Genomic DNA, 25,269 nt, shown 5'->3' with positions numbered 1-25,269 from the left:
AAAGAGCGAGGATCCTAGCATAGCTCCCACACAGGAGCAGGGAAGGGCAAGGACAATGCCATTTAGTACTCAAATCAATGGCTCTAAAGCAGTCCTTACACAGCCATATCTCCCATAACAGACATGGGACACATGTACAGCTATCCAGTGCAAGCACAGCCTGGTACTAAGCACCAAGGCTCCAAGAAGTTAAGCAGCCGTGCCTGCCTCTTCCTACTGCAGCTCCATCCCAGCCAGCCAGTGAAAGTCTTACCCAGTCCACCTTTCCCAAAAAGGCCAGATGCTCTCCTTTAAATAAAAGCTCTCAGACTCCCAAGGAGGGCCAGACACTGCCCTGCAGCCCAGCAAGGGTCAAGGTATGCCAAAAATGTTAGATGCAAAGGCACAAGTCCCTATCTCCTGTAAGGCTGCTCTGGTAGTTTTCTAGCACTGGGATTTAGTTAAGAGACTGCTCCAAATCCTCTTGGAAGCAAGTGAAGCAGGATCTCCCCTTCTGCAAGATCCATCTGTTATCTGCATTACCTCCAGCCATGCTTCTGCACAGCTGTGGCCACTCTACCCCCTCCGCAGCTAGCCAGGTCCTGGGGCCACTCTCCCAGCACCTGGAGCACACAAGCCTTTACAGCCAGAGATTAGCAGATGTCCAAGGGCAGCTCATCAGGCTTTCAGAAGCAGGACTGTGCTGAGGTGCCTCGTCTATCCCTGTGCCACCAGACAGCCACCCTCTCCAAGGAAATTACCCCCAGCTGCAGACAGGTACATGCTGGATGTACAGAGCCACCCCACTCGGGCACATCAGCATTTCTACAGGAACAGCACCAAGCTCTGCGTGGAGCCTTTTGTCTGTGCCACCAGAGCTCAGCACATCAAGGGAGCCCAGCACCATCCTGCAGATGACAAGCTCCCACACAGCATCCCAAAGATGGTCCCTCCCTGGCAGGCCATCCCCTGGGCCACATGCTAAGTCCCTGCAGGCTCAGCCCCTGACCCAGGCTGTCCCATAGCCACCAGCTTCCTTGCTCAGAGGCACAGGCACCACAGCTATTCCCACGGGAGGATCTGCTTTGGGAAGAGCCACCCTAAACACCAATACTCCAACACGAGGGAGAGGGAGAGGGAGAGGGAGAGGGAGAGGGAGAGGGAGAGGGAGAGGGAGAGGGAGAGGGAGAGGGAGAGGGAGAGGGAGAGGGAGAGGGAGAGGGAGAGGGAGAGGGAGAGGGAGAGGGAGAGGGAGAGGGAGAGGGAGAGGGAGAGGGAGAGGGAGAGGGAGAGGGAGAGGGAGAGGGAGAGGGAGAGGGAGAGGGAGAGGGAGAGGGAGAGGGAGAGGGAGAGGGAGAGGGAGAGGGAGAGGGAGAGGGAGAGGGAGAGGGAGAGGGAGAGGGAGAGGGAGAGGGAGAGGGAGAGGGAGAGGGAGAGGGAGAGGGAGAGGGAGAGGGAGAGGGAGAGGGAGAGGGAGAGGGAGAGGGAGAGGGAGAGGGAGAGGGAGAGGGAGAGGGAGAGGGAGAGGGAGAGGGAGAGGGAGAGGGAGAGGGAGAGGGAGAGGGAGAGGGAGAGGGAGAGGGAGAGGGAGAGGGAGAGGGAGAGGGAGAGGGAGAGGGAGAGGGAGAGGGAGAGGGAGAGGGAGAGGGAGAGGGAGAGGGAGAGGGAGAGGGAGAGGGAGAGGGAGAGGGAGAGGGAGAGGGAGAGGGAGAGGGAGAGGGAGAGGGAGAGGGAGAGGGAGAGGGAGAGGGAGAGGGAGAGGGAGAGGGAGAGGGAAGCTTTTTGGAATGGTTGCTCTGGCAATCAAAACCTATTGCGGCACAGAGCATCCCGCTCCGCCACACATCCTGGGAGGGATGCGGGGCTCCACTCTGGCACCCAGCTCCCCAGGAGCAGGACAGCAGCCCCGGGGATGCTCGCAGAGCCACAGCAGCACTGCCAAACCCCAGTCCTGGATGCAATGCAGCTGGGGCCACTTGATGCAAGGCTGCTGGAATGTGGCAAGCCTGCAGGCTGCTCTAGGAGCCAGGACTTAGAAGGCACAGCTGCAAAACACGGGGAACCGAGCTTGCAAAACAAGGCTGCAGAGAGGGAAATGTTTGGAAACCCAACCACAGAGATTAAGGACTTTGCAGTGGCTGGTGCCCTAATCTCGCCACTCCAGATCAGCCCAGGGCATGAAGAGTTCCTGCCACTGCTTTAGGAAGACCTAGTGCTGGGCAGTTTTGTTCCCCAGCATGTAAAACCCCCAGAAGCCATAGGGGAAGGGGCAACTGGTGCAGAGAGGTTGATGAGACTGATTTTCTGCCAGCTCCAGCTTGGCAGGAAGGCATAGCAGTCCCAGCGCTATGGAGTATGCCTTCCGAGAGGAACAGCCTCATTAACAGGTTCCTTCACCACCCCGTGCCTCAGTTTCCCCACCACCAGCACTTGACAGTAGAGAGGCTGCACAAGTTAGCTGCCTGCTTGCAGCTCCGGAGCTGGCAGAGTTATAACATCCTTGGACAGTTTGCAGGGCCAGCAGGCAGGCTACTACCTAGCCTAGGTGCAGAATCAGTCCAGGAGCTGCTCCAGCCAGGATGCACAGAACAGCAAAGGCCACAGCAGCTGCGGCGGTGGGAAGCTGTTCACCCAGGCCACATCCCTGGAGAGGAAAGCAGCCTTGAACCACGGTCCTCCCCCAGCACTCAAAGCAAGGAGGGCTTCAAGCATGTTCCCTTCAAATTAGCCTTTTGCATGAGACATGCTCAAGGGACAACATCCTATTAGCCTGGGGTTGGGGGGACAGGGATACCAGGGGCAGGCCACAAGAAAGCCCAGCCCAGCAGAGCACTGGTACTGGGCCCCCAGGCCAGGGTGTTTTACACAACTCCGCTTACCTCTGGATCAGGGTGCCCCCACAAACATTTGCTCTTCCCCCACATCAAGCAGGGGAATTTTCATGGGGCTCAGCCCAGCCACTGCAGTCAGGGCAGGAAGGCATTTGAGTGAGGAGGGAAGCAGGGACAGGCGCTGGTTTCTGCTCAACTGAGCAGGAAGCACATGGGCGAAGATAAGTCCAGACATAACGGGACAGCACCCAAGATTAGGCCATGGCCTGAGCAGAGGAAGCACCGCTGGTCCAGCTCTGTGCTGGAGACTTCCTCCTGCTCCCCACTGTAGAGTCCTGTCCCTGCCTTCACAGCACCCTGCAGGGAGTACATCACCCACGGGCACTAGGGCCATAGCAGCAGGTTCACAGCTGAAGCAGCATTTGGGGAGGCCAGGGAGGGTTTTCCCTTGCTCCCAGGGGATTACTCTCCCAACTAGGCACATCAGGCAGGGCTTCCCCGGCTCAGGAAGATGCTGGCACAGCATCCTTTCCAGTCTGCCATCACAGCCCCCAGCTTTCCACCTTGCTAAAAGATGTGCTACGGTAGAATCTCAGCCGACATGCCAGAAGATGCTCACATTCATGCTTGCACTGCACAGCCCATCACACTGAACTCCTGTCTCCGGTGACATAGCAAGGACAGGAGGATCCCTGCAGTAGTAAAGGACCTACAGGCACCTTTCACCATCAGCTGGAGCTGCCAGACCTTACACAGGGTGATAGCTCACAACAGCACACCACAGAAATCTGCCACAGACCACCTCCTCCTGCCTGCACCTACAAATTCATTTTCCTGGCAGCAGATGCAGAGATGAGACAAGTTCCTGCCAGCCTCTGCCCTGAGCATGAGACATCAGCCTGGATGCAGGGCCCTCACAAGGTATGTTCTCTCCTTGGGTCCTTGAACAAGACATCTGTGTCCAAGCAGCTGCTCCCTGCTTCACCCAGACAGAAGCTAATTTCCCAGGCACCTTTTGGTCCTACACCTGTCTCCTCTACTTGAGTAGCAACAGAGGCAGGACATGACCAGAGAGGTACATGAACCTCTTGAATCAGCCTGATCTGGGGTGGCACATTGCTGGCCAAGTCAGGGCCCCATGGAGCATGCCTGACAGCTCCACAGCCCAACACCAAGAGTCTTCCACAGAACCAGAGCAGTGGTGAGCTGAGAGGTTGTGGCAGCTCTCAGGGGTTAACAGTGGTTATGGCAGTGTCACCCTAGTTGTAGGGAGCTCTTTGGGGACACCAGTAGGCAGCCAAGCACCCCCAGGACCAGGGCACTACTGAGTTAGCCCAGCTCTGGGCAAGAGACATAGCTGCTCCCCACTGAGGAGTAGCTATGCCACCCAAAATGGACCAGGACTGCCAACCCTGACCAACAACATGCCCTGACCTCCCTCCACACCACAGGGCACTCTTCCCCGCAAGACCTCAGGTGGGCGCCCAGTGCATACAACATAGCAGACAAAGCAGATATGAGACAGTCAGCCCAGAAAGACAGCCTGGGGCAGAGCATGTAACAAGAATGGATACAGCACAGTACAAGCTATAATGTCCCAGCTAGAAACAGAACATATCCCAACCAGTCCCCTGATTCACATCCCACTGTGAGGCCAGGAGATAAAGCTTCCTCCCCTCCTCTGGCAACTCCCAGAAGAGGTGGGTGCTTGCTCAATGTCCGTACTCGCTCTGCACTTCAAGCCACTGCTGTAAGAACTAGCCCACAGGAACCACAACTCAGCCCACTTTCAGACAGACCCTGGCCTGATGCCCTTCAAAACAGATGACTTATGTCCCCAGACCAACAGCTTCTTACATACAGCTGAGAACCAGGACCTGAGCTAACACTAATGCAAGAACCCATCACCACATCTCCAGGTGCATGGTAAGGCAGGAGGGAACATCTCAGTTGGAAGGTGCAACACTTCCATAACCGCTTTGAGATATGCAGCAGGGTTGGAGATCCTCCGTGTGGGTAGACTATCCCACTGGTCCCTGGGTTTCCACCAACTACAGCCCATGCCTGGGTAAGCTGTGGCAGAGTGATCAAGAAGAACATTATATAAAGTCAGCACATGCAGTCCCATGTGACTGTCATCTAGAGAAACCCACCCCAGCAGCCACTGGGGCACCTCAAGGCAAGGCAGGATCTCATACCTATGTTCTGCCTCCCTGCCCTACCACATTTGGCCAGCTGGGCTTCAGATTGGTCCTTCCCATAGGGCACACAGCAGAGGTCAACATCTTGTCCCTGCCCACAGGGCTGGGTGCAGGAGATGATCCTCACTAGATAGAGCAAGCCTCAGCAGCATCCCTGCTCCAAACAACGGAGCCAGTGGATGAGCCCTGGTAACAAGGAAACCCTCACCACCTCAGAGCTCTACCTGGGACACACCAAGCAGAGCCCAGAGCTTGTGCAAGTGCTCCACCTCCACATTCATCTACCATCTGGCCAGTTACCCCTCTCTGGTGGGGCTGACCCAAGAGAGACAGCAGGCCCAGGCAGCCTTCAGGCCTCCAAACCAGCCATGACCTCACATGCAGTGGGCAAAATGCCCTTGCTAAACACATGGCATCCACTCTTGCCATGCCAAGGGAAGGGTCACGTGGCACACAACCCCTTATGGCACCAGTACCACTGCCTGCACCACCCCAGGGTCCCTCCTCCCCAGACACACTGCCTTGGCTCCAGATTACAGCCACCCTGACACACTTCAGTGTATCCCAGATTCAGCATGTCCAGCACTGGGGCTGCATCCTATTGCCCTGCTCCCTCACCAGGTCCAACCACACAGCATTCAGCACACAGGAGGAATTCAGTTTCAGACATCCCATGTGGCACGCAGGTGTTTTACAGCACACCCGAATTCTTCAGGCTTGTGGCCTCTGCCACACAAAGCATCCTCACATAATGGTAGTGTTGCTACAAGAGGTACTTTCCTATTCTGGGGGTGGCCTGTGGTGTACACACACCTCAGCTTCCTCAGGGAACAAGCTTTTGAGACAACTTGCCTCCAGATCTGATAAGGCTACCAGGTCTCAGCTAGTGTCTCATATTCCTAGAGAGAAGGTGCAGCCTGACTTCTCTCAGAAGAATGAAATGGATCAAGCCACCAAGGAGACAACCTGCTGCCATTCAATTCACCACATTTACAGCTGCCCCAAGGAGTTCAGACAGTCTCAAACCAGAAGGCACCATCACAGGGACAGCCAGAGCTCCCCGGGACTCCGGGCCATTCAGCTACATAACAGGCAGCCCAAGGTCTGCCTCACAACAGAGGCCTCAGGTGGGATAGCAAGAAGGTCTGAGATAGAGCTCCTGCAGGAGCTCTTGCTCCTTCCTCTGAAGCACCTAGTCCTCAGCAGTGCTGGTGGGAAGAGCTAGCCAGATCTGGCACAGCCAACACTACACTGCCTCTCACTTGCTTTGGGCAACATAGCTACGTTATTGTACATGCCATTCCATAGAGCAGGGCATTGTCGCCAAGTTAAATCACCAAGAAAAGATGCCCAGCAGCACAGGTGAGGTGTTGACCATCTCACTTCCACACTCGCCTCCAGGTAAGTCTCCAAAACTTTGATTTCAGGCACTCAGGAGCCCTGGACACATGCAGCACTCCATGATCCAAGTAGCTCAACCTTCATGATTTGACAAAACTTAACACTGCCAAGACTAGCAAGTCAAGAACAGCTTTTAGCTCCTCCAAGAGCTTCCTGCACCAGTTCTGGCAAGAGTTGTAGTCAACTTCACACAGTGCTGATTCCTCTAGCAGAGCCACAAGGGAAGACAGCAAAGCCTGAACAACTCTCAGCTACCCTCCAGACATCTCCTACGGCATCCTTCCTGCTTTGCCCATCTCAGTGAGGGGAAAGCACAGCCCCTTGCTAGTTTCTGACTGTGAGGATAGCATGGCCCTTCCCAACTTCTGCAGGCTACTGCAACACCAGAAACTCCTTCCTTATGAGGCCACATAGGAAAAGCTCTACTCAGCACCCCCTCAGACTAGCCAAGGAGGAAGACGCATTTCTGAAACAAGACCTCAGTTCCTAGACTAGCTACACAGCCAGGCAGCAGAAGGAAGAACAGTTACCCTGTCACAGAGACTATGTGGGATATTGATGTTCAATGCAACTTAGAGACCAGTCAACCTTACATCTGAAAGGGCAAGAAAGAAAAAATGAAGCTATCCTGCAAGGGCTATTTACAGAGGCACCAGGACAGGGAGATTCCCACATCCCTTCCCCAGTAAGAATAGCTCATTGATAGACTAAGAAGAGGTCTGGGAACACCCTGGTTCCCAGAACCTCTGCCTGCATGGTGACTTCAGGGTATTGCTCAGCCAACAATCTGTCACTGACATAAAGCCACATTTAACATGGAAGATACTTTTATGATGCATGAAAACAGCTCTGAAACACCATTCTGGTTCAGGCAGACTGAATACAAGAAGATTAGCAAGTGGTGACCATAACTACTACACCCTCAAGCTCTGTGTAGCAGAGAGCAGCATCAGAGTCATTTGACTTCAGAAATTACGTTAACCTTATTTGTTTCAAGTCAGAGAATTACAATCCATGCATGCAAGAGGTATCTAGGTCCACTCAAGCAGAGATTACAGAAATCAAGAGATGTCTGGCACCAGTCCATGAAGTGCTACAGAGACCCAGCATCTAACACATACCGGCTCACCACTGGCATTTCTGGATGGTTCTGGCAGCTCCAGCACGCAACAACTAAGAAAGGCCAGGAATGAAGTACTCGCTATCCTAGCCGAGTCAAAGCTTAGCCCATCCTCCCAGTGGAAGCGGTCTGGGAGCTAAGGGCTTTCTGCCTCCTGTAACAGGGCATTCTCTAACTCTAATCAATGTCATCTATAGCCTTTGGCCATGCACCAACAGGGAACATGATCCTTTCCCAGTAGGGCACGACCATGTAGCTTTTCCTGGTCCTCGCCTGTGCTTAGCCCAACTTCCCCTCTCAGATCTCCAGCACAGCTTCAAGTTTTTCTCCACATTCAGCAGCCCCCAATGTCCAAGCCCTACTGTGACAGCAGCCCCCACCACCCTGCTGCAAGGAGGCCCTTGAGACTTGGCCCCTTCCCTCAAAGGGACAAAGCAGCAAGAGGACACATGGGATAACAACGCACTCCAACCACCTGCTTCAGGACCCTAAACAAAAGGCTCCAAAGTTCCCCTGCTCCCCAGTGACCTCCTGAGGAGCAAGGTTTAACTTTAGGCTTCCAAATCAGTTATAAGCCATAGGACCAGAGCAGAAGTGACATGTCTGCATTGAACACCCAAGACTGTGGTGGTCACGGGGGTAAACACAAGAGGTCCTCATTACAATACAACCATATAACCACAACACACGGTGTCCACGGCAAGCAAGCAAGCTCCTCCAGCTGCCGGAGGAAGCACTGCCTGCAATGAGTGTGCGGCACCTAGACAGCTGACAGTCTCGCACCACCCCTGGGGAGGGCAGGGATGTATGCTGTCACAGAGATTGGCGGCTGCCTGGAAAACTAAACAGAAGATAGCAGTAAGTGGCGAGGTATCGAATTTGGGGAGGTGTCTGGTGAGGAACAGCAGGGACTGACATTAGGCCCTGTTTGTTTAACATTCCCATTAATGACCTAGAGAGGAGCAAGAGACATTCCTGTCCTCCCCATGTCACTGGGCAGGAAGGGGCTGCGAGATCCAGGGACTCGCAGATTAGATAAATTGGGCTGAATTTGGGAGCTTCGCCCTGCTGTATCTGGGGCACACGTCTTCCTTCTGCAACTGCTCTGGAAAGCAGCAACGGAGACTCACGGGGAGACCGAGTTGTGTCTGCCGCACCAGGATCCAGCGGTATCATCCACACAGCTCAGGAAGATATTCCAGCACACCCTCCTGCTTATGTTGGCCTGGAAGGATTCAGCTTGGCATTAAATGTAAACATTGCTACAGAACTGTTTGCTCCCCTGTATCAGGGGAGAGCTCTTGGCCACATCCCGAGCTAGCCCAAACTCTGGCCAAGCCAAGACCCTGAACACAAGATCATTCCTAGCCCAGCATTAGCTTCTTCTACTGTGAGAAAGAGCCTCTGGTCAGCCAGAAAGGAAAAACAAGCATTCAGAGGGCTCCCACAGGCTCAGAGCATCCACCGCAGAGCCCAACCCACAGCAAGTCACCCACAGCATTATTTGTGGTGACAGCAGGATCCCGGAGGAGAGAGGGCTTTCCAACAGCAACCCCGCCAGAGATGGGGGCTGGTGTCCCAGCCAGGCCCACAGAGCACCACACCAAGGAAACACAGGGATGAGGTGCAAGGCGCTCTTCAGGTGACACCCTGCACCAGTCCCAGCTCAGCACCACCACCTCCCAAGCACCCTCAGCTGCCTCCAGGGCAGTCTTTGCCACCCTACACCCTGGAGGAATGGGGGTAGCAGAAGGTGCCCAGCAGGGCTGCAGACCATCTAGCAGGGTGGGCTGAACCATCCACCTTCCCACAAACATCTGGAGGCAGGATCACGGAGAGCAAGGGACACTTCTGTTCAACTGCCATCACAAGGCCAGCCCCATTCCCCAGGAGTCTTCCCCCCACCCCCCTTTTTTAAATAAACTAGGTTTTCCAGCAACAAGCATCACTCTGGGGAGGGCAGGTTCCCTCCCTCCTCCCAAAGGACAGGATTTTCATGCTCACAGGTGCAATAAAGACACACCAGTTTCCAGCACTCGCTTTGCTGCACCATAACCCAGGCAGCCCTCAACTGTGGGGGAACAAGCAGACTCTCCCCCAGCTCACAGAGCTCACCCGGCCACCACCCACAAGGTCCCAGCCAAGGCAGAGCAACGTCGGCTAGGACGCACCAAGCAGCATCGATCTCGGGCAGATTTGCAGGCCAGTGAATAATTGGATCAAGGATCCGCATTGAGTCTCCTGCGCATGCATGTGCGGGCCACGAAACCCCCGGCACAGAGCCTTCCCGCACTACGGGGCCTCACAGGGCCCCAAACCACCCAAATACTCTCTCCACCCACCCACACCAGTATCACGCAGCGAGGCCAGGACGAGCCACCGGCTGTACCGCAGCCGCGTCCTCCTGCGCTGCCCAAGCCTTGCTCCACGCAGGGGAGGGAAAAAAGCTACAGCCACCACATCATCGTCACCCGCTGATCCATCCCACCCCAGGGCTGGGGGCACAGGGGGCACGGCAGTCCCAAAGCAGGCGGCACGCGGAGCCGCACAGCCCTCCCGGTGAGCGGCAGAGCAAGCCGGGCGCCATGTTGCGGCGGCGAGAGCGCACGGCGCGCTCGAGGAGGGCTGGGGGAGGGAGCAGAGCACCTCCCCGGTCCCGGGGGCCAGGCGCGGAGGACTGCAGCAAAACGCTACCATGCCCGGGCTTTTTCTGGAGCCATCTCTAACACGGAGGGCAGCACGCGACCCGCTGCGCCAAGACCTCCCCGAGGAGCGGGACGAGCAAGGTGCTGCGGTACCAGCAACACCAGCGCCCGGCCAGCAGCTTCGGCAGCCACAGGGCAAGCGCACGGCGCTGCAGGCTCAGCTCCAGATGCTTCGGCACACGGCTGGAGAACAACGAGCCTCACAAGCCCTCCCAGGATGGGGCCCAGCGGCATCCAGGCTCCTGCTCGCAATAGCCGTCTAAGGGATGAGGCTTGCTGGCAAGGTGCTTCCCAGCCCTCCATCCCCACCAGGCTGCCAGCACATGGAGAGCGGAACGAGGGCTCCACTAAAACAGCCCAAATTTGTCCCTAGCAGCTCGCATGGGCGGAGCGGCCTTCAGCTGCAGGAGCCCAGTGCCTCCAGCCACAGGGGCACCCTGAACCCGGGGCACCCTCTAGGGCTTTTGCCCAAGGTAGCCTCCACCACGGGACCAGCCATCACGCCAAGCTGGAGAGAGTGGGGACTGGCCAGTCCCCTGCCTCAGAGGGCCACAAGGCCACCAGGCAGGTGAGGGTGCTCTCAGCCAGGAGCGAGGACTTGCCCTGCCTGGGTGGCCAGTGGCCCGGCCCCCATCCCCAGTCCAGCCCCCACCACCGGTCCCCCTTCCCAGGCAGCCCCAGCACCCGCAGTGCTCCAGCCCCGACAGCTCAGTCCCCAGGTCCCTGCCCAGGCTGCTCCAAGCACAGCGCATGGCCCCGCTCCCCCAGGGCAGCCCCGACGCCCCCCGGTACTCCAGCCCCGGCGCCTGGTCCCGGCTCCCCAACCCCGGGACGGCCCCGACACACCGTCTCCAGTCTGCCGGCACTCCGGTACTGCTACCCCGACGCCTCGTTCTCGGCTCCCCAGCCCTGACGCCGGCTTCCCCCAGCCCCGACGCCTCGTCCTCGGCTCCCGCAGCCCCGCTCCGCTCCCAGCTCTCCACACCCGACGCCAGCTTCCCGCAGCCCCGCTCCGCTCCCAGCTCTCCAGCCCCGACGCCGGCTCTCCCCAGCCCCGCTCCGGCCCCGACGCTGGCTCCCCAGCCGCGACACCAGCTTCCCCCAGCCCCGCTCCGGTCCCAGCTCTCCACACCCGACGCCGGCTCCCCCCAGCCCCGCTCCGGCTCCCCCCGCCCTCCAGCCCCGACGCCGCACTACCGGCTCCCGCCGCCGGCTCCCCCAGCCCCGACGCCGCACTACCGGCTCCCGCCGCCGCGCCCGGCGCCGAGCGCGCCGTCCCACCTCCTCCTCGACGTTGCCGCTGCCGTTGGTGTGCTCGGTGTCCTTGTTGAGGTTGCTCATGGTGGGGTGCCGGGGGCGGGGGTGCCGGCTGCTCCGGAGCTCCGCGGGGCCGGGAGCGGGGGCCGGTGCGGGGCCGGTGCGCGGGGGCGGTGCGGGGCGGCGCGGGGCGGTCGCGGTGCCCTCCCGGCTCACATGCGGCGCGCTGCGGCCGCGGCGTTGTTAAGGGCCGGGCCGGGCCGGGCCGGGCGGAGCGGGGCCGAGCGGAGCGCAACGAGCCGCAGCTGCGGGGCCGACGCGCCCCAGCCCCCGCCGCCGCCGCCGCCGCCGCTCCCGGTGCCGCCGCCGCCGCACACCGAGCCGCGGGGCCGGGAGCCGCCCGCCGCCGCCCCGCCCGCCCGGGGCCGCCCCCGGGCCGCCCGCCGCCAATCCCGGCCCGGCCCGCCCCCGGCAGGGGGGTGCGGGTTTTTTTTTGTTGTTGTTGGCTTTTTTCCCTTTTCCACGAAAAACTTTCTCAACTTTGATGAACTTTCGGGCTGCAACTTTCTTAAAGGGCCCGCGGCCCCCGGCACGCCCCCCCGGCCCGGCCCCGCCGCCGCCGGCCCCCGGCCGGGCTGCTCCTTCCGCGGCGCTGCCGGGGCGGCGGGGGAAGCGGCTGAGCCCCGGGGAGGTCCGAGCTCCGCAGGGCAGCGGCCCTGGGCTCCGTGGACGGCGACACATGGGCCCGAGAGAGCAGCCCCGAGCCCCCCGGCACAGCGGCCACGTAGCCCCGGAGGGAGCAGCCCCCCCTTACCCTGGGGCAGCAGCCCTGTAACCCCTCAACAGCAGCCCCAAGTCCTGGTGCCAGCAACCCAAGAGCCCGGGACCTGGATCCCATAACCCCGGGCCAAGGGTCCCATATCCCTTAGGACAGTGGCCCCACGAGCCCAGGACAGCAGCCCCGTAGCACCAGGACAGTGGCCCCAGGTCCCCTGGGAGAGCAGCCCCACGTCCCCCCTGGCAGCTGGCGCGTGCCGGAAGCACAGGCTCTCCAGGCTGCTACCAGGAGCACGCTGGAGGCACATCCATCCTCTGCCCTTCTCCTGCCTAACGGCCTTGTCCTAACGAAGTGGGCAGGGAGGCCGGCATGAGTCAGGCCAGGCTCTGGAAGGGTCACCAGCTCCCTCGCGCAGCGGTGGCAGTGGTGCACCAGGTCCCCGCTGTGCCCAGGGAGCAGCCGGACCCATTCCCATCTCCACTATGGTGGTCAGAGAGGATGAAGAGGGTTCTGCCTTCCCCCGGGCTTTCATGCAGGAGGGCTGGGAAGTGTAACGGGGTGTCCCCATGAGTGGACAACGGTGTAGGTGGCTCATCCCCACGTGGCCCATCCCCACTGCCCCATCCCTGTGCGAGGCGAACGTGTAACGCAAACATCAGGCGCTAGCACCTTGCTCTGTGCGTGGGGTGACTGCGACAGGAGGAGGGGAAGCCTTTCTCAAGGTGATTTTGTGTCTCCAACTCGCCCAAGTGTTGGCGTTTGGAGTCAGCCCGCCAAGCGGGAGATGTTCAGGGGATCTGAGCTGCGTTAGTTTAACCAGTGCTGCTTGCTGCAAATACGTCATCACTTCCTCACCTCCAAGGTTGGGTGAAAGAGAGAGGAACCATCAGCCCCGCTCTCCCCCAGTGCTCCCATTGCCCACCAAGCTGCAAAGGGAGCGTGTGATCCCAGTCCCCAACGTGACAGGGTTAGCCCTGTCCAGAGCCACCCTCACACCCAGCCCGAGCAGCATCTCTGCGCTGTTATCACCCCTTTCCTCCCCCAGCTTGCGGCCTGCCCTCATCCAGGCTTCGGCTGGGGATGCCGGACAGCCTGCGAGCTGGACGTGCCGGTGCCACACTGCCTTGGTTATTCATGTTCACCGGGTTGAGCCCTCCTTTCCTCCTGCTCTGAAGCAGACCTTGCTTGGGAGACCCAACTTTGGGCTCTGGTTGGCATCTCCTCCTTCATCCAGCCCCATCGCAGGAGCACGCGTGGCCCCGGCCACCCCCCGCTGCCTCGACACGCTCTTTTTCCCGATGGATGGCTGTGGCCACCACAGAGCAGAAGGGGAGCAAGGGTCAGGCACTGGGAACGGGCTGGTGGCCGTCTACCCATGGTGGCCCCGGGGCGAGACACTGTCCGTGACGGTGACAGCAGCAGCACCGAGCTGCGTCATCGCGAACACGCGAGGAGCTTGGTAGAAAAACAGCACTCAAAAATCAGAGAGCCCCCAGCTAAATCCCAAGCATTCGTCTCCCTTCCACAACTGCGCGACCGCCTTTTTATCACCTCCTTCCCGTGCTGCCCCAACTGAGTCGAATTTCAATTCGAAATTAAACTTATTCCACGATTAAGCGACTCCGACAGACGTGCCCAACATTTGCTCGCAGCACTAGCTCCGGGATGACGTTTCGCTCCTGCGGAGGCTGTGCAGAGGTGTGAATGCGGCCGGGTGAACTCACGGCTGATTTCCCTACTGACACCTGGGTTTGCTGCTGTGCTAAAGCCCCAGCCCTGCCTGCGACTTGCTTTTCCACCTGGCTGTGCAGAGGCTCGTTATCAGGGGCTCTCCAGGAAAATTTCACCCTCAGTTCAGCCTTCTCCAGACCCCTCCGCGCACCCATGTCCTTCAGCACCGTCTGAGGAGCTCTGGTTCCCGACTGCAAAGGAAATGCTGGAGATGCAGCACCGCCACTGAGGCGGTTCCTGCTGTCGAGCGAGCGCTCGCTGGGCTGGGGGGTTTCATCGCAGGAGGTGCATCGGGGGGAGAAAATGTGCATGTCCTCCTGGGAGCGCTGGCTTTGCCTTTCCTTGCTTTCTAGGTTAGGGCTTTTAAGAGCAGCAGCTGTTTGCATGCAGCACAGTGGATTTGTATATTAAGTTCTTGGTTATTTTTTACAGACAGCAGCAAGACAACTATTTCTTTTTGTAAGGCTCTCTGCAACGGGCTGCAAAGTCAGAGAGCCCCATCCCCACCAGGCTGCTCAGCTGCTCCCCAATTGACCACCCACAAAATGCTTTTCACAGAAGGCATCTTCCAGCAAAAAAAAAAGAAAGAAAAAAGTGCTTTTTAATTAAGAAAAACAATTTGCCAGTTTAGAGCATGGTTTTATAGGTTTTGTTTGGAAACGTTTTGTACAAAGAATACACCCAGCACTGCCGAACCAAGAGCAGAGCCACCAATTCACCCACGACGCTTAGCGCGGCCGGATCCCGAGCAGAGCAAGGCTTTCTCCAGGGCAGGACAAGGTCTTTGGTGATGCAGTGTGAGAGCCTTCACCCCCCAACGTAAGGCTGTGCAGAAGCACCGTGCTCCCAGGAATATGTTCCCCGTCATGTCAAAGAAGACTCTGAGCAAGTCCACTCTGATGGAGACTGGAAATACTTGGAATATTTGCTTCCAGTGCTAATGAAGCTAAAAACAGCCTAACTTCACTGAGCCCGTTGAGCTTTTTCCATGTTTGCAGTTTTTACTTTCTACGGACTCTGGGTTTGAAGTCAGAAGGGCTGAAACCGCAGCAGATGCAGAACCTGCAGCAAGAGGAGGGAGATATTAATGGCTGGAACTTAAAAAAAGAAACAGCGGCTTTTCACCCGACCCCGAAGGAAACGGTGCCGAGAGCACGCACGAACGTTTGGAGGAAACGCGCCGTCTCTTCCACAGCAGGAAAAACACCCGCCGCAAGCGGAAGCACTGCTGTAGCTGTGACACTGGAGCAACGAAAGCTGCGCCGCTATGAGACCTGCTCTCTCCCTGCGCTAAAATGAGACTTACTGATGGTTTCTCTGCCTGGTTCCTGCAGTGCCCCTTCCTCTCTATCTTCTCAGCGCCCATCTCTTCCTGGTACCAGCCTACCCAACATGTTGCATCCAGACTTGGGCTACCCAGCAATGGCCCTGCTTCAAGCGGGTACGGACTAGAGACGTCCCAGGTCTTTCCAACCAGCACTTCTGTGACTTACTGTGGGCAGCAATGCCAGCCTAAACTTGAATTTCCAAAGAGCCCCTGGTTCATTCTGGAGGAAAGTTTGCCACGTTGCTGTCGCGCATGAGAGAAGCGTCCTGCTTGTAGAGGCTGTATTTGGTGGCAGCAGACCACATCGGTGGGAGACAGAGAGAGGTTCCCTGCCACAGCAAGCCCACGGGGGTGGGCAGAAGGTGGGACAAGTGAAGCAGTCACTGTTACCAGTCCTCACAGGTGAGCCAATCCACCAAAAAGTGTAATGTCTCCGCACTGATTTTGCCTGACAATCTTTCCTTTGGGTCATTCTCTACATGGAGTTGCCCAGCTTTAAAGGAGCAATCCATCTTCAGCTCAGCTGAACTGGTGCAGAACTGGGGCAACATTCTGGTTTGTTTGGGTAAAGCTCATCTGAGTTTCACAGCAATACGCTTTCACACCAGTGCTTTTCACTCCAAGGCAGTGAACGCCCAGGGTAATGCCATGCCATATTTACCTCTGGGATCTAGCCAAGGTCTACACCAGAGGCCCCATACTTGCCATGCTACATCCACTGAGATGCACTGGTTAGGAGAGCAGAGGTGATGCTATGCATAGCCAGTCTGCCACTGCCAACCTGTCCCACATCCCCTCCTGTTTGGAGTGGATGAGCTGGCAGAAAAGCCAAATCCACACTGATTAGACACCTCTAAGTGAAACCAAAAAGTTGCTCTTAGGCCCAAGACCTCATCATCTTCTGCAGTCATTTAGAAATGCACCATTAGGTACAGCATTGTGACCTTCTCAGTTGATAGGTGCTGAAGTGGCCCTGCAGTTTAGTGGTTAGCACAGAGGGCTGGCTCTTGGCTTTTCTCTCAAAATCCTAGCACAGAGTTGTCCATAGGCCAAGTCTCTCCACCCTCATGCTATATTAGCAAATACATCTAGGGAGCATAGGGGTAATTCAACAGTGATGCCCATCTAAAACCACACCAGGCTGCCACAAGTGCAGAGCAGGGCTGGGACCAGGCAGGTACAGGGAGGTGATACAAAAAACAGCTTGCTGGGGAGGCCTTGGCACTGCAAGCTCTGGGCAGCAGCAAAGGGAGCTGGCCTAGACCCCAAGCACTTACTGTCAGCTAGAAAACAGCATCTTCATCTCCAGAGCAGCTTGCAGGTCTCCTCCCACTTCACACATAGGGATGGGCAGCACATGCAGGGCTATATCTGGCCCTTGGAGGCTGGTATGCATCACCACCACCTTCTCAGACTGCTGCCCTGCCAGTGTCCCACAGGAGCATCTCCACCCCACGCTGTCCCATCTGTAAATGGGGAAGAGAACTCCCCTGTCTCATGGGGAAAGGGTGTAAAAGCTGCCAGGTGTTCACAACCATTAAGCAGGTCATGGGGAAGGCGTATTTAAGTGATTTATAGGAAAAACAGGTTGTAATCAGCTGAGAAATCAGGGTGGGACTTGAAACTACAGCCACCTGTAGGCAATTTGCTGTTTTAAACTGTCCCAGCTTACCTAAAGCAGCATGTTCCAGGGGCTCTTTTTTAGCTTTGTCCTCTGAGTTTGCTGAGGCCGTTGGCAGAGCCAGGAGACAGACTGGTACAGAGACAGGCTGGATAGGAGCAGGGCCTGGTCCACCCAGGTGCTGGTTATAGGCAGTAGCAGAGAGAGGTCTCTCTGCGGTTGGGCTCCTGCTGCCCACTCATTTTGTGATCCTAGGCACGTGGCTTAGCTGGGACTTGTCCACCCATCTACAGAGAGGCAGGAATTTCACTTTGGGGGTCACAGGGGTTGTCTTAGGTGACACCTCAGCTCTCCACTGTGCCATGGGGCTCACTGACACTGTCATGGTGAGTGATGGGCACATGCAAGCTGGGTGCTGAGAGTCACCAAAGACTATTTACAGAACCTTAAATTAGGTTTCTGACCACAGGTAGGAGGAGGCTTTAGGGCTGAGATGCTGCTTTTGGGACAGATTAGCATCCAAATGTTTGGGAACTTTTATGATGGTATCATCCCTGTTGGTGGGAAGGGATCTCCAGAGTCTCTAGTCTAACAGCCCATTTGTGGCAGGACAGTCATGAGTACTGGATCCCGGCTTGAAGATTGGTCCTGGCTTGAAGACCCCCAAGCATGGAGCTCCCCATCTCTCTGGGTGCCCATCCTAGGGCTGCACCATCCTCTGAGTAAGAAGTCTTCCCTAACATCCAACCTGACCCTTGCAAGGCACAGTTTGTGGCTGTTGCCCCATGTTATATCATCTGCCACTGCTGTGGAAAAGCGTAGCTCCAACACCTTTGTAACTACCCCTCCAGGAGCTGTAGGCTGTAGTAAGACACCTATTGATCTTTTGGCCAGACTGACCCAGCCCAGCTCCTTGGTGAAGCTCCACCAGCGCCTCTCCAGCTCCCACTCCCCGTCTCTGCCCCACACAGAGTGCAGCCATTCTTCTCAGCCCTGTCGCCCCATCCAGCCCCAGACTAGCCTGAGATGGCAACGGGGATGGCAGTCAGCTGAAGAGCAGCTCTCAACCCCTTGCACGTAGGGGACCAGTCGCCACATGGCTGCACCATCCTGAAATGCCGTGGAGGTCTGGTTGCAGAGGGCTGGCCTATAAAACATTTTGGGCTCCTGCTGGTCCTAGTCCTTTTGCTGCTATTTAATCATGATAGCTGCAGGACATGCCACCCCTCCCGGGAGAAGGGATGAGCAGCCCTGGAGCGCAGGTATGGCACAGTGGTGCTGCAGCCTGCTCGCTGCAAGGCCCACGTGGGACGTTTATTGGCCTTGCCCGTCCACACCTATGTGTAAACCTGAGACAGACGCTTTACACCTTGGGCTGAGACTGTGGGAACACTGCGACTTTCGTTTTTGAGAGCGCTCCACGTTTGTTAATAATAATCCTGTGTTCCTGGATCACAGGGTTTTGGGTTTTTGGTTTTTTTTTATCAATTTAGCATCGTGATCCCCATTTTACAGATGGGTAAACTGAGGCCCATAACGTCCAGCATCACCAAACAGGTAAGTGGAACCGCCAGGAGCATAATGAGGGCTCTGCACTTGGTCTCATTAAGTATGCACAATACTGCAGGAAGTGCAAAGTGCCTCCTTTCTCGCTGCAAAACCTTTTGCTTGAGTGGTTTCAGGACCAGGACAGAAAAACAGGCACGTAGCTAAAATGCAGCACGTTTCCTCTCTGGATCCATTCCAGGACGGAGTGAAATTGCCTTCCCCGCCCCTGCTCTCACCCTCGGCTCCCAAAAACCCTCTGGAGAACAGCAGCGGCAGGCGAGAGGTCTCTCTTCCCAACCCTCTGCTCCCGTCCTGCTGCGAGCCCGGGCACCGGGCTGCGCTTGCCGATCCTGGAAAGCGAGTGGGAGCCAGGTCCCACGGGCCGCCTGCGAGCGGCAGGCTGCCAGGTCCCCTCCGGAGCCCCCAGCGTCACTCCTCAGCTTCCCTTTAACCCCACGGGGGGGTGAACGCGGGGACAGAAGCGGCGGCAGGAAAATGGGCACCGGGAAGGGCAGGGGGTGGACCGGGGTACTGAACAGCCCCGCGGGATTTCGGGGGGGCCCATAAAGTCACAGGGGCTCTGGGCAGAGACGGCGGGGCTTGTCCGCCACAACGTGCCCGGAGTAGCTACTCCGAGGACGGCGGGTGAGCGCTTGCAGAACCCCATTGCTTTCCGTGCGTCACAGCCAGTTTGCTCCATGCGGCTCTGCCTTCCCCCGGGAGGACGCGCTGAAGCTAACCGAGAAAGACAAGGGCTCGGAGGTGCGTGCAGATGTTTGCTCAGACGCATCACATCGCTGCGAAGCTGCTTTTATGGGCATTTCGGAGCCGCTCCTGGCAGCGCCGCTGGAGCTGAGGTCCGAGGGCGTTCTCCGCTCGCCGCACCCCCGGCGGGTCAAATCCACGGCTGAAAGGGCTGTAGACCAAAAAGGGGTGCAAAGAGCTCATGTTTATGAAATTTAAATAGAAAAACGAGCCCAACAGAAATGCCTGTTTTGAGCCAGCAGCACGAACAATAAGCCCCAACGCTTTCCCTGATGGGCTGCAGATGCAACGTGCCTGCAGTCCCCCGGTGGAAGCAGCGCTGCTGCAAGGAGGGTTTTTGCAGTTTATTCACCTCTGAAATGAAGACCGTGCATTAAGTCTCCCCTGAAACTCTTCATTTTTTTGCCTTGAAGGTGAAATGCCCTCTTCTGCAGAAAAGAAATGGCAGCGCTCCTAGCTCTAATGTCTGGCTCTCCCCGTTTGGGCCGACGCAGGAGTTGCCCTGCTCGCAGAGGGACACGCTCTCGGCTTCGGGAGGGGAACTTGGAGCCCATCCCGGCTGCCGCCCACCCCCCCGGCCCCGCTGTCGGCGCGTCCGTCAGGCAGCGCGGGCTCCACTTCAGCCTCTGGCCCGCGGCGCCGACAAAGTGGCTCTGACGGTCTCCAGATCCTCGCTGCCGGCTGCAGGGGAAAGGCATGTCGCCCGGCAGCAAGTCCTGGCGGGGCCAGATCCTGCTCCTCCACGGCGCTTTGGCTGCAGTTTTGATGGGGCTGTCAGCGGGAAGGTCTGCTTCACCCCCCGCCTCCAGCCCGCGTGGGCGGCTGGGGCAGCAGGGATGGGATGCGGCTTGACCCGGGGTTTTGAGAGACTATCGGTGCCGCCAGCATCCCAAGCCTCCCTGCACCATCCCATGTGCTGCCAGACATGGGGCAGCAGGGCCGGACAAGGGACTTGCCTTTCCTTCCCACAGCACGTCCCGCCGGTGGGAGAGCACCCGGACACCTCTGGGTGTCAGCAGCACAGGCATCCGGCACCAAAGCGGACGGGCCGTGTCCGATCCTGCCCGGCGGGTCCGCCTTTCAGGCACGTCCTCCTCCGACCATCAACATGGCCTCTCCAGAGCAGCTTCTCCTCATTCACTGCTAAACCATTTTAATACCGAATTACCAGATATTATGGAACTTATGGAAGGCAACAATTCTCCCAAACTTTGCTGTTAAGGTCCCTTGTGTGATTAAGCACTAAAGCCAAGACAGGCCACCTTCATAAAGGAGGTGGTGGTCAACACCTATCCCTGCCCTGTGGTACGTTCCCTGGTCATCATAGAAAACATGACCAGAACTCTTCCAAGATAAAAGAAGGGCCATTTTCATGAAGATTATTCATGTCCAGCCCTTTTCCACACTGCAGACCTTGTAAAATAAAACAAAAGGACTTGCAGATAAATCCTTGGCAGCATGGCCAACACACACATGACCTTCCGACTTGCAAAACAGACGGCCAAAACCCCAAGCGCGCAATCCCGCCGCACTCAGCGTCGCTCGGCTCCCCGGCAGCCTTGGTTGCCTGCGAGGGGCCGTGACGCACCGCGGGCCGCAGAGAAGCCGCTCAGCGAGCGAGAAGATGGGGATGTGCAGGGTGAGGGCCCTCCAGCCTGGCAGCAGCGCTTCCTCCTCGTGGCCAGAAGTCTGGAAGAGCACCTTATTAGCTGCTTTCTTTTTATCGCCCAGGACCATCAGGGCTTTCCTTGATCTTGGGGACGTGTGTCCATGGGTGGACAGGAGAAGCTGTGTCCTTGCACCTGTGCCCGAGCTGAGCGCGAAGGCAGGCGCTGAGCACCACTGAGGGCAGCCCAGGATATCACATCTGCTCTACAGCCACACCGTCTCTGCTTGAACCTCCAAGGCAGCTCCTCCGTCATGCGGATAACAAGGGGGACTAGCAAATCAGGGGGAGATGAGAGCTAAACGAAGCATCATCTTGGAAGAGGCTGCTCTATCTATCCTGCGTTTGCCTTGGGACGGAGACAGGAGAGGGGAGGGCGATGCCAGCAGCAAGGCAAGGCCCCAGCATCGCTCCCGTCCCCACCAGCGGTGCTGGCCCTCCTGCAACACGGCGGGCCAAAAGCCACCGCGGCCAAAGCAGCACCCGGCCCGCAGCTGCTGGCGCCCGCGCTCGTCGGGGCCAAACCCGCGGGGTTTTCAAGGGCTCCCTGAAAGCGGGGGGGTTGCCAGCAAACTGAAGCCATGCATCTTTGCAATTCGGAGCCTTGGAAACGCCAGAATTGTTTCGACTGGCCCGTTTCGAAGAATTTGCTTATGTTGGTATGTTGGACACCCAGCCTGAAAGATTGCAGCTCACGCCTAAAGTTTGGCAATGCTAGAAAACCACAGAAAACAAAGCGTTTTAGCATGGGAAGCATCGGTCCCCAAGAGGAGCTCTAATAAATTCTGCTCTGCTTTGACCACAACGTGTAAACGCAAGTGCCGACAGCGGCAAGCGCCAGTTTTCCGAAGGTGGCCGTGACCGATCGTTTCGGCCGACGTGATGGGAGCAAACGTGCCTGTGTCCCCATGAGGTTGTGATGGGCCCGACGCAGTTGGGTCGCGTCTACAACACAGGCATTTCCCCCAAATCCCAAATTCCTGCAAAAACATGCATTGCATCACTGACCATCGATGCTCTGAATATCGCCAGCACTTCTAGGACGGAGCTTTATTTTTAACCGGTTTCCCACAAACTGGTTTCCAAGAAAACCTAGGCTGAGGGAAGAAAAGCAAGCCCAACGGGGAGATTTAACTCCATCAACGCCCCGATTTTTCAGGAGGGGATCCGACTTTGTGCCGGAGCTGTCTGAGGCGTTTCGTTCCCCGCCGCTGCTCCGGGCAAAGGGAAGGAGGCGCAAGCCCTTCTGCTTCGCGAGCCACGCGTTTCCACGGGCCCTCGGTGCGAGCTCCCCGGACGCTGCGCCGCCGCCGGTCCCCCTCTCTCCTGCCCCGAGTGGGCTGCAGCGTTTATGCGCGAACTTCCCTGGAATAATTCATTTTCAGGAAGGGAATTACGGCCTGGAAAATTCCAGCCTCAGCAGGGAACAACAGGCGAAAGCAGGGGCCGTAATGGAAACTGTTTTGCAACCGTAATTATTTTACCCCAACGCTGGCAGCCCGGGCAGTGCCTCTAGCCCCGTCAGCTCATTAAGTGTCTTTGGGAACGCCTGGGCCCCCACCGCAAGCCCCCGGCTTGCCCCGGTATCCCTTCGCCTGCTGCCGAAGCCGCCCAAAGGAGGTCCCGGTTTCGTGAAGCCCGGGGGTCTGGCGAGCCCCCCGCGTGCGCCCTGCCAGGCAGGTCCCGGGAATGCCTGATTTATAGGCTTATGCCTCATTATGTTTACGCCAGGCGAGTTATTTAAAACGAGGAGAGCCAGAGGAGCTGGGTTTTGTTTAAAGTCCGGCGAGGAGGTTTGCCTTAAATAGTCAAGAGCAGAGATTGGAGGGGAGGCCGCGCAGCAGCCCAGACCTCCAGGGTGGGAGCCGGAGTCGGGCACCCGCGGGGGGAGCCGGCTCGCTGGCGGGGAGGTGGCAGGAGGCCTCCCGATTAACCCTTGGGAGCTCCCTGCCCTGCGCACGGAGCCGCTGCCTCCCTCCGCCGGGGCCAGTGCTGGAGGAGGAGGTCGCCGGCCTCTTCCTCGCTGTGCCACAAACTGCTCGGTGCTCAGCCCAGCTGCCGCTCGATCTGGAAGAAGACCGTGGCAGGGTTTGCAGGGGAGAAAACTGGAGATATGTTTTGCCTCCATGATTTAAAAGGAGGGAACGGCTGATATATCTGAAACTCACGAAACGGCAGTCCGAAGAGAAATGTCAGGCGTCTGGGCCGTGCAAGCAGCCGTTCACTCTGAACCCTAATGATGGTAGTTCCAAAAGCTCCTGTATGGACAGACTCAGAGCCACCCACTCCATGCCAACACTTCTCTGCCCCAGAGAAAGCTATCTGCAACCCAGTGCAGCCCCAAGTATAAAACCCCCCAAAAGTGACCAGCTGTCCCCTCCCTAGCCCTCAAGAAACGCAGGGGCACGGCTAAACGTGGAGCAGCGCTGACGCGAGAGCATCCCGCGGGGGCACCGCGCGAGCTTGGGGGGTGCTGAGCACAGGTCTGCCTGCTCTCTATAAATACATCCGGGGTCAACACCAGGGACGGGGAAGAGCTATTTAAGCTCGAGGGCAACGCTGGCGAAAACAAAAGGCTATATATAAACTTTCCATGAGCAACGCCAGGCTGGAAGGAAGGGTTTAAATCCTGGGGCAGGGAGGTCGGAGAAGAGCCCCCAAAGGAGTGGGGCAAAGCCCTGCGATGGGGCTGGACGCATCTCCGTGCCGCCTCCATGCCGCGTCCCGCAGGCCAGCAAAACCCCTCGGCGCTCGGGGCCGAGCAGAGGGGCCGGCGAGCGGCGGTGGGGACGGCTTGCAACCTCTGGCCCAGCGGGACAGAGAGGAGCAAGGAGCCATTGAGATCTTTTTCCGCTTTCTTGACTTATTTGGTCAAAACTGCTGCTGAATTCATCAGAATAATGAGTAATGTGGGTGCCTCGAAGCACTCCACAGCAACGGTCGAGGGCAAAGCCGGCGTGCAAAAACCTCGCGCCCTTCACCGACGCCTGCATCGCTGCTAACGCCTGCACCGATAATCTCCGCTCTTCCTGCTAATCCCTGTCCCCCCGCTAAATCCTGCGCCCGCTGGCAATGTGGCCATCACCCCCCGTAATCCCTGCGTCCTCCCCTAATCCCTGCAACCTCGCTGCTCCCCGCAGCTCCCTGCTCCTGCCGGCCTGTCCGCCGCATAGCGCCCACAGTCACTCGTACAAAGGGCAAGACATCTTTTTGGGGAGGCGTTTCGGGCATGGGGGAGGAGAGGAGGACGAGAGGGGACGCAGCGGGTTTGTGGCAGCCTGGCTTCGCTTTTTTTTGGGGGGGGGGGTTACGCAGCGAAGCTTTGGAGGGACCTGCGGCCTGGGATGAAATATTTGGAGCGGTTAGAGCAATTCCACGTCTCCCGCAGAGCTCGCTGATGGATATTGCACAGGCCAGGAGCCGGTTGAGCGCTTTGCCGCGGTGCGCCCTGGTGGGGATGCTGCCAGGGGACAACCGGGGACATCGAGCCAAGCCACCAGAGATGCCTGATGCTGCAAAGCTCCAGCTCATCTCTGCTGTGGTCCTGGGACGACGGCGGCTGTCCTGCACCGTGGATCCTCCCGGACCACGCCGTGGCAGCCGGAGCCTCCAGGGCCACATAAGGTGACAGACAGGGGGGACAGATGGAGCAGCAGTGTGTCCCAGTGCTACCAAAGCCACTAACACCTCCCAAGGCTGTTCCCAGGCACGGGGCTGGCAAGGGGCTGCTGGCAAACACGGGGAGGAGAGGAGCCCCGAGGGCACATTGATTAATTTTGCATGGGAAGATTTGACCCCCTCCCCGGGCTCAGGGCATCCTCCAGGGTCGCATCACTCAACACCGAACGCTTCCTCCTGGGCTTCATCCTGCCCATGCATGGGGTGGCTTTTCCCCTGTCGGACGGCTTGGTCGCTGTCCCAGTGCCACCGGTGTTTGTACCCGCAAAGCAGGGTCTTGAGCTCGAGCTCAGCGGCTGGACTGAGCCTGGATTTGGAGAATGGAGATGTTTCCCAGCAGCAGGTCTTCTTCACAGCTTGGTCCCCTCCGGGTGGCTCGGTCCTTCTGCTCTTAGGCTGTCATGCCACGTTTGGGGGAGGCTGGGAATAAGTGGGATCGCCGCTCGGTCTACGGGAGAGGATGGCGGCGCCGGGTAGGGAGGACACACGCCGTCCCGGCACAGCCCGCTCCAAGCACCAGCCCGCCGCTGTCCGGTCCTTCCTCGGCTGCACCGGGAGGAAGCTGACGGCAGAGACGGATGAAGGATGAGCTACCGTAAAAGGGGAGGGCTGTCACTCGGGCCGGCCTGGCTTGTGTCAGCGCAGCGGGGAGAGCCGTGAA

The 25,269-nt window shown here is 58.0% G+C and overlaps 1 protein-coding gene across 3 annotated transcripts in view; it reads right to left on the bottom strand.

The window, feature by feature from the left end:
* The window catches only part of RBPMS2 (RNA binding protein, mRNA processing factor 2), a 33,453-nt gene extending 21,567 nt beyond the window's left edge, over positions 1 to 11,886 (bottom strand). For 2 of the 3 annotated variants that reach the window (XR_010390832.1, XR_010390831.1), the window contains exon 1: positions 11,519 to 11,886. Coding sequence is in view for 1 of the 3 variants with exons in the window: in XM_064517683.1 (XP_064373753.1) it covers positions 11,519 to 11,578 (60 nt within the window). In the remaining 2 variants the exon portion in view is untranslated. The remainder of the gene's footprint in view (positions 1 to 11,518) is intronic. The other variant, XM_064517683.1, reaches the window with a different exon arrangement.
* Positions 11,887 to 25,269: the final 13,383 nt, after the last annotated feature.

The sequence above is a fragment of the Dromaius novaehollandiae genome, chromosome 10 (genome assembly GCF_036370855.1).
Source record: "Dromaius novaehollandiae isolate bDroNov1 chromosome 10, bDroNov1.hap1, whole genome shotgun sequence".
Taxonomy (NCBI): domain Eukaryota; kingdom Metazoa; phylum Chordata; class Aves; order Casuariiformes; family Dromaiidae; genus Dromaius; species Dromaius novaehollandiae.
Note: the sequence above shows the minus strand (reverse complement) of the source record. Positions and strands in the feature narration are given on the sequence as shown.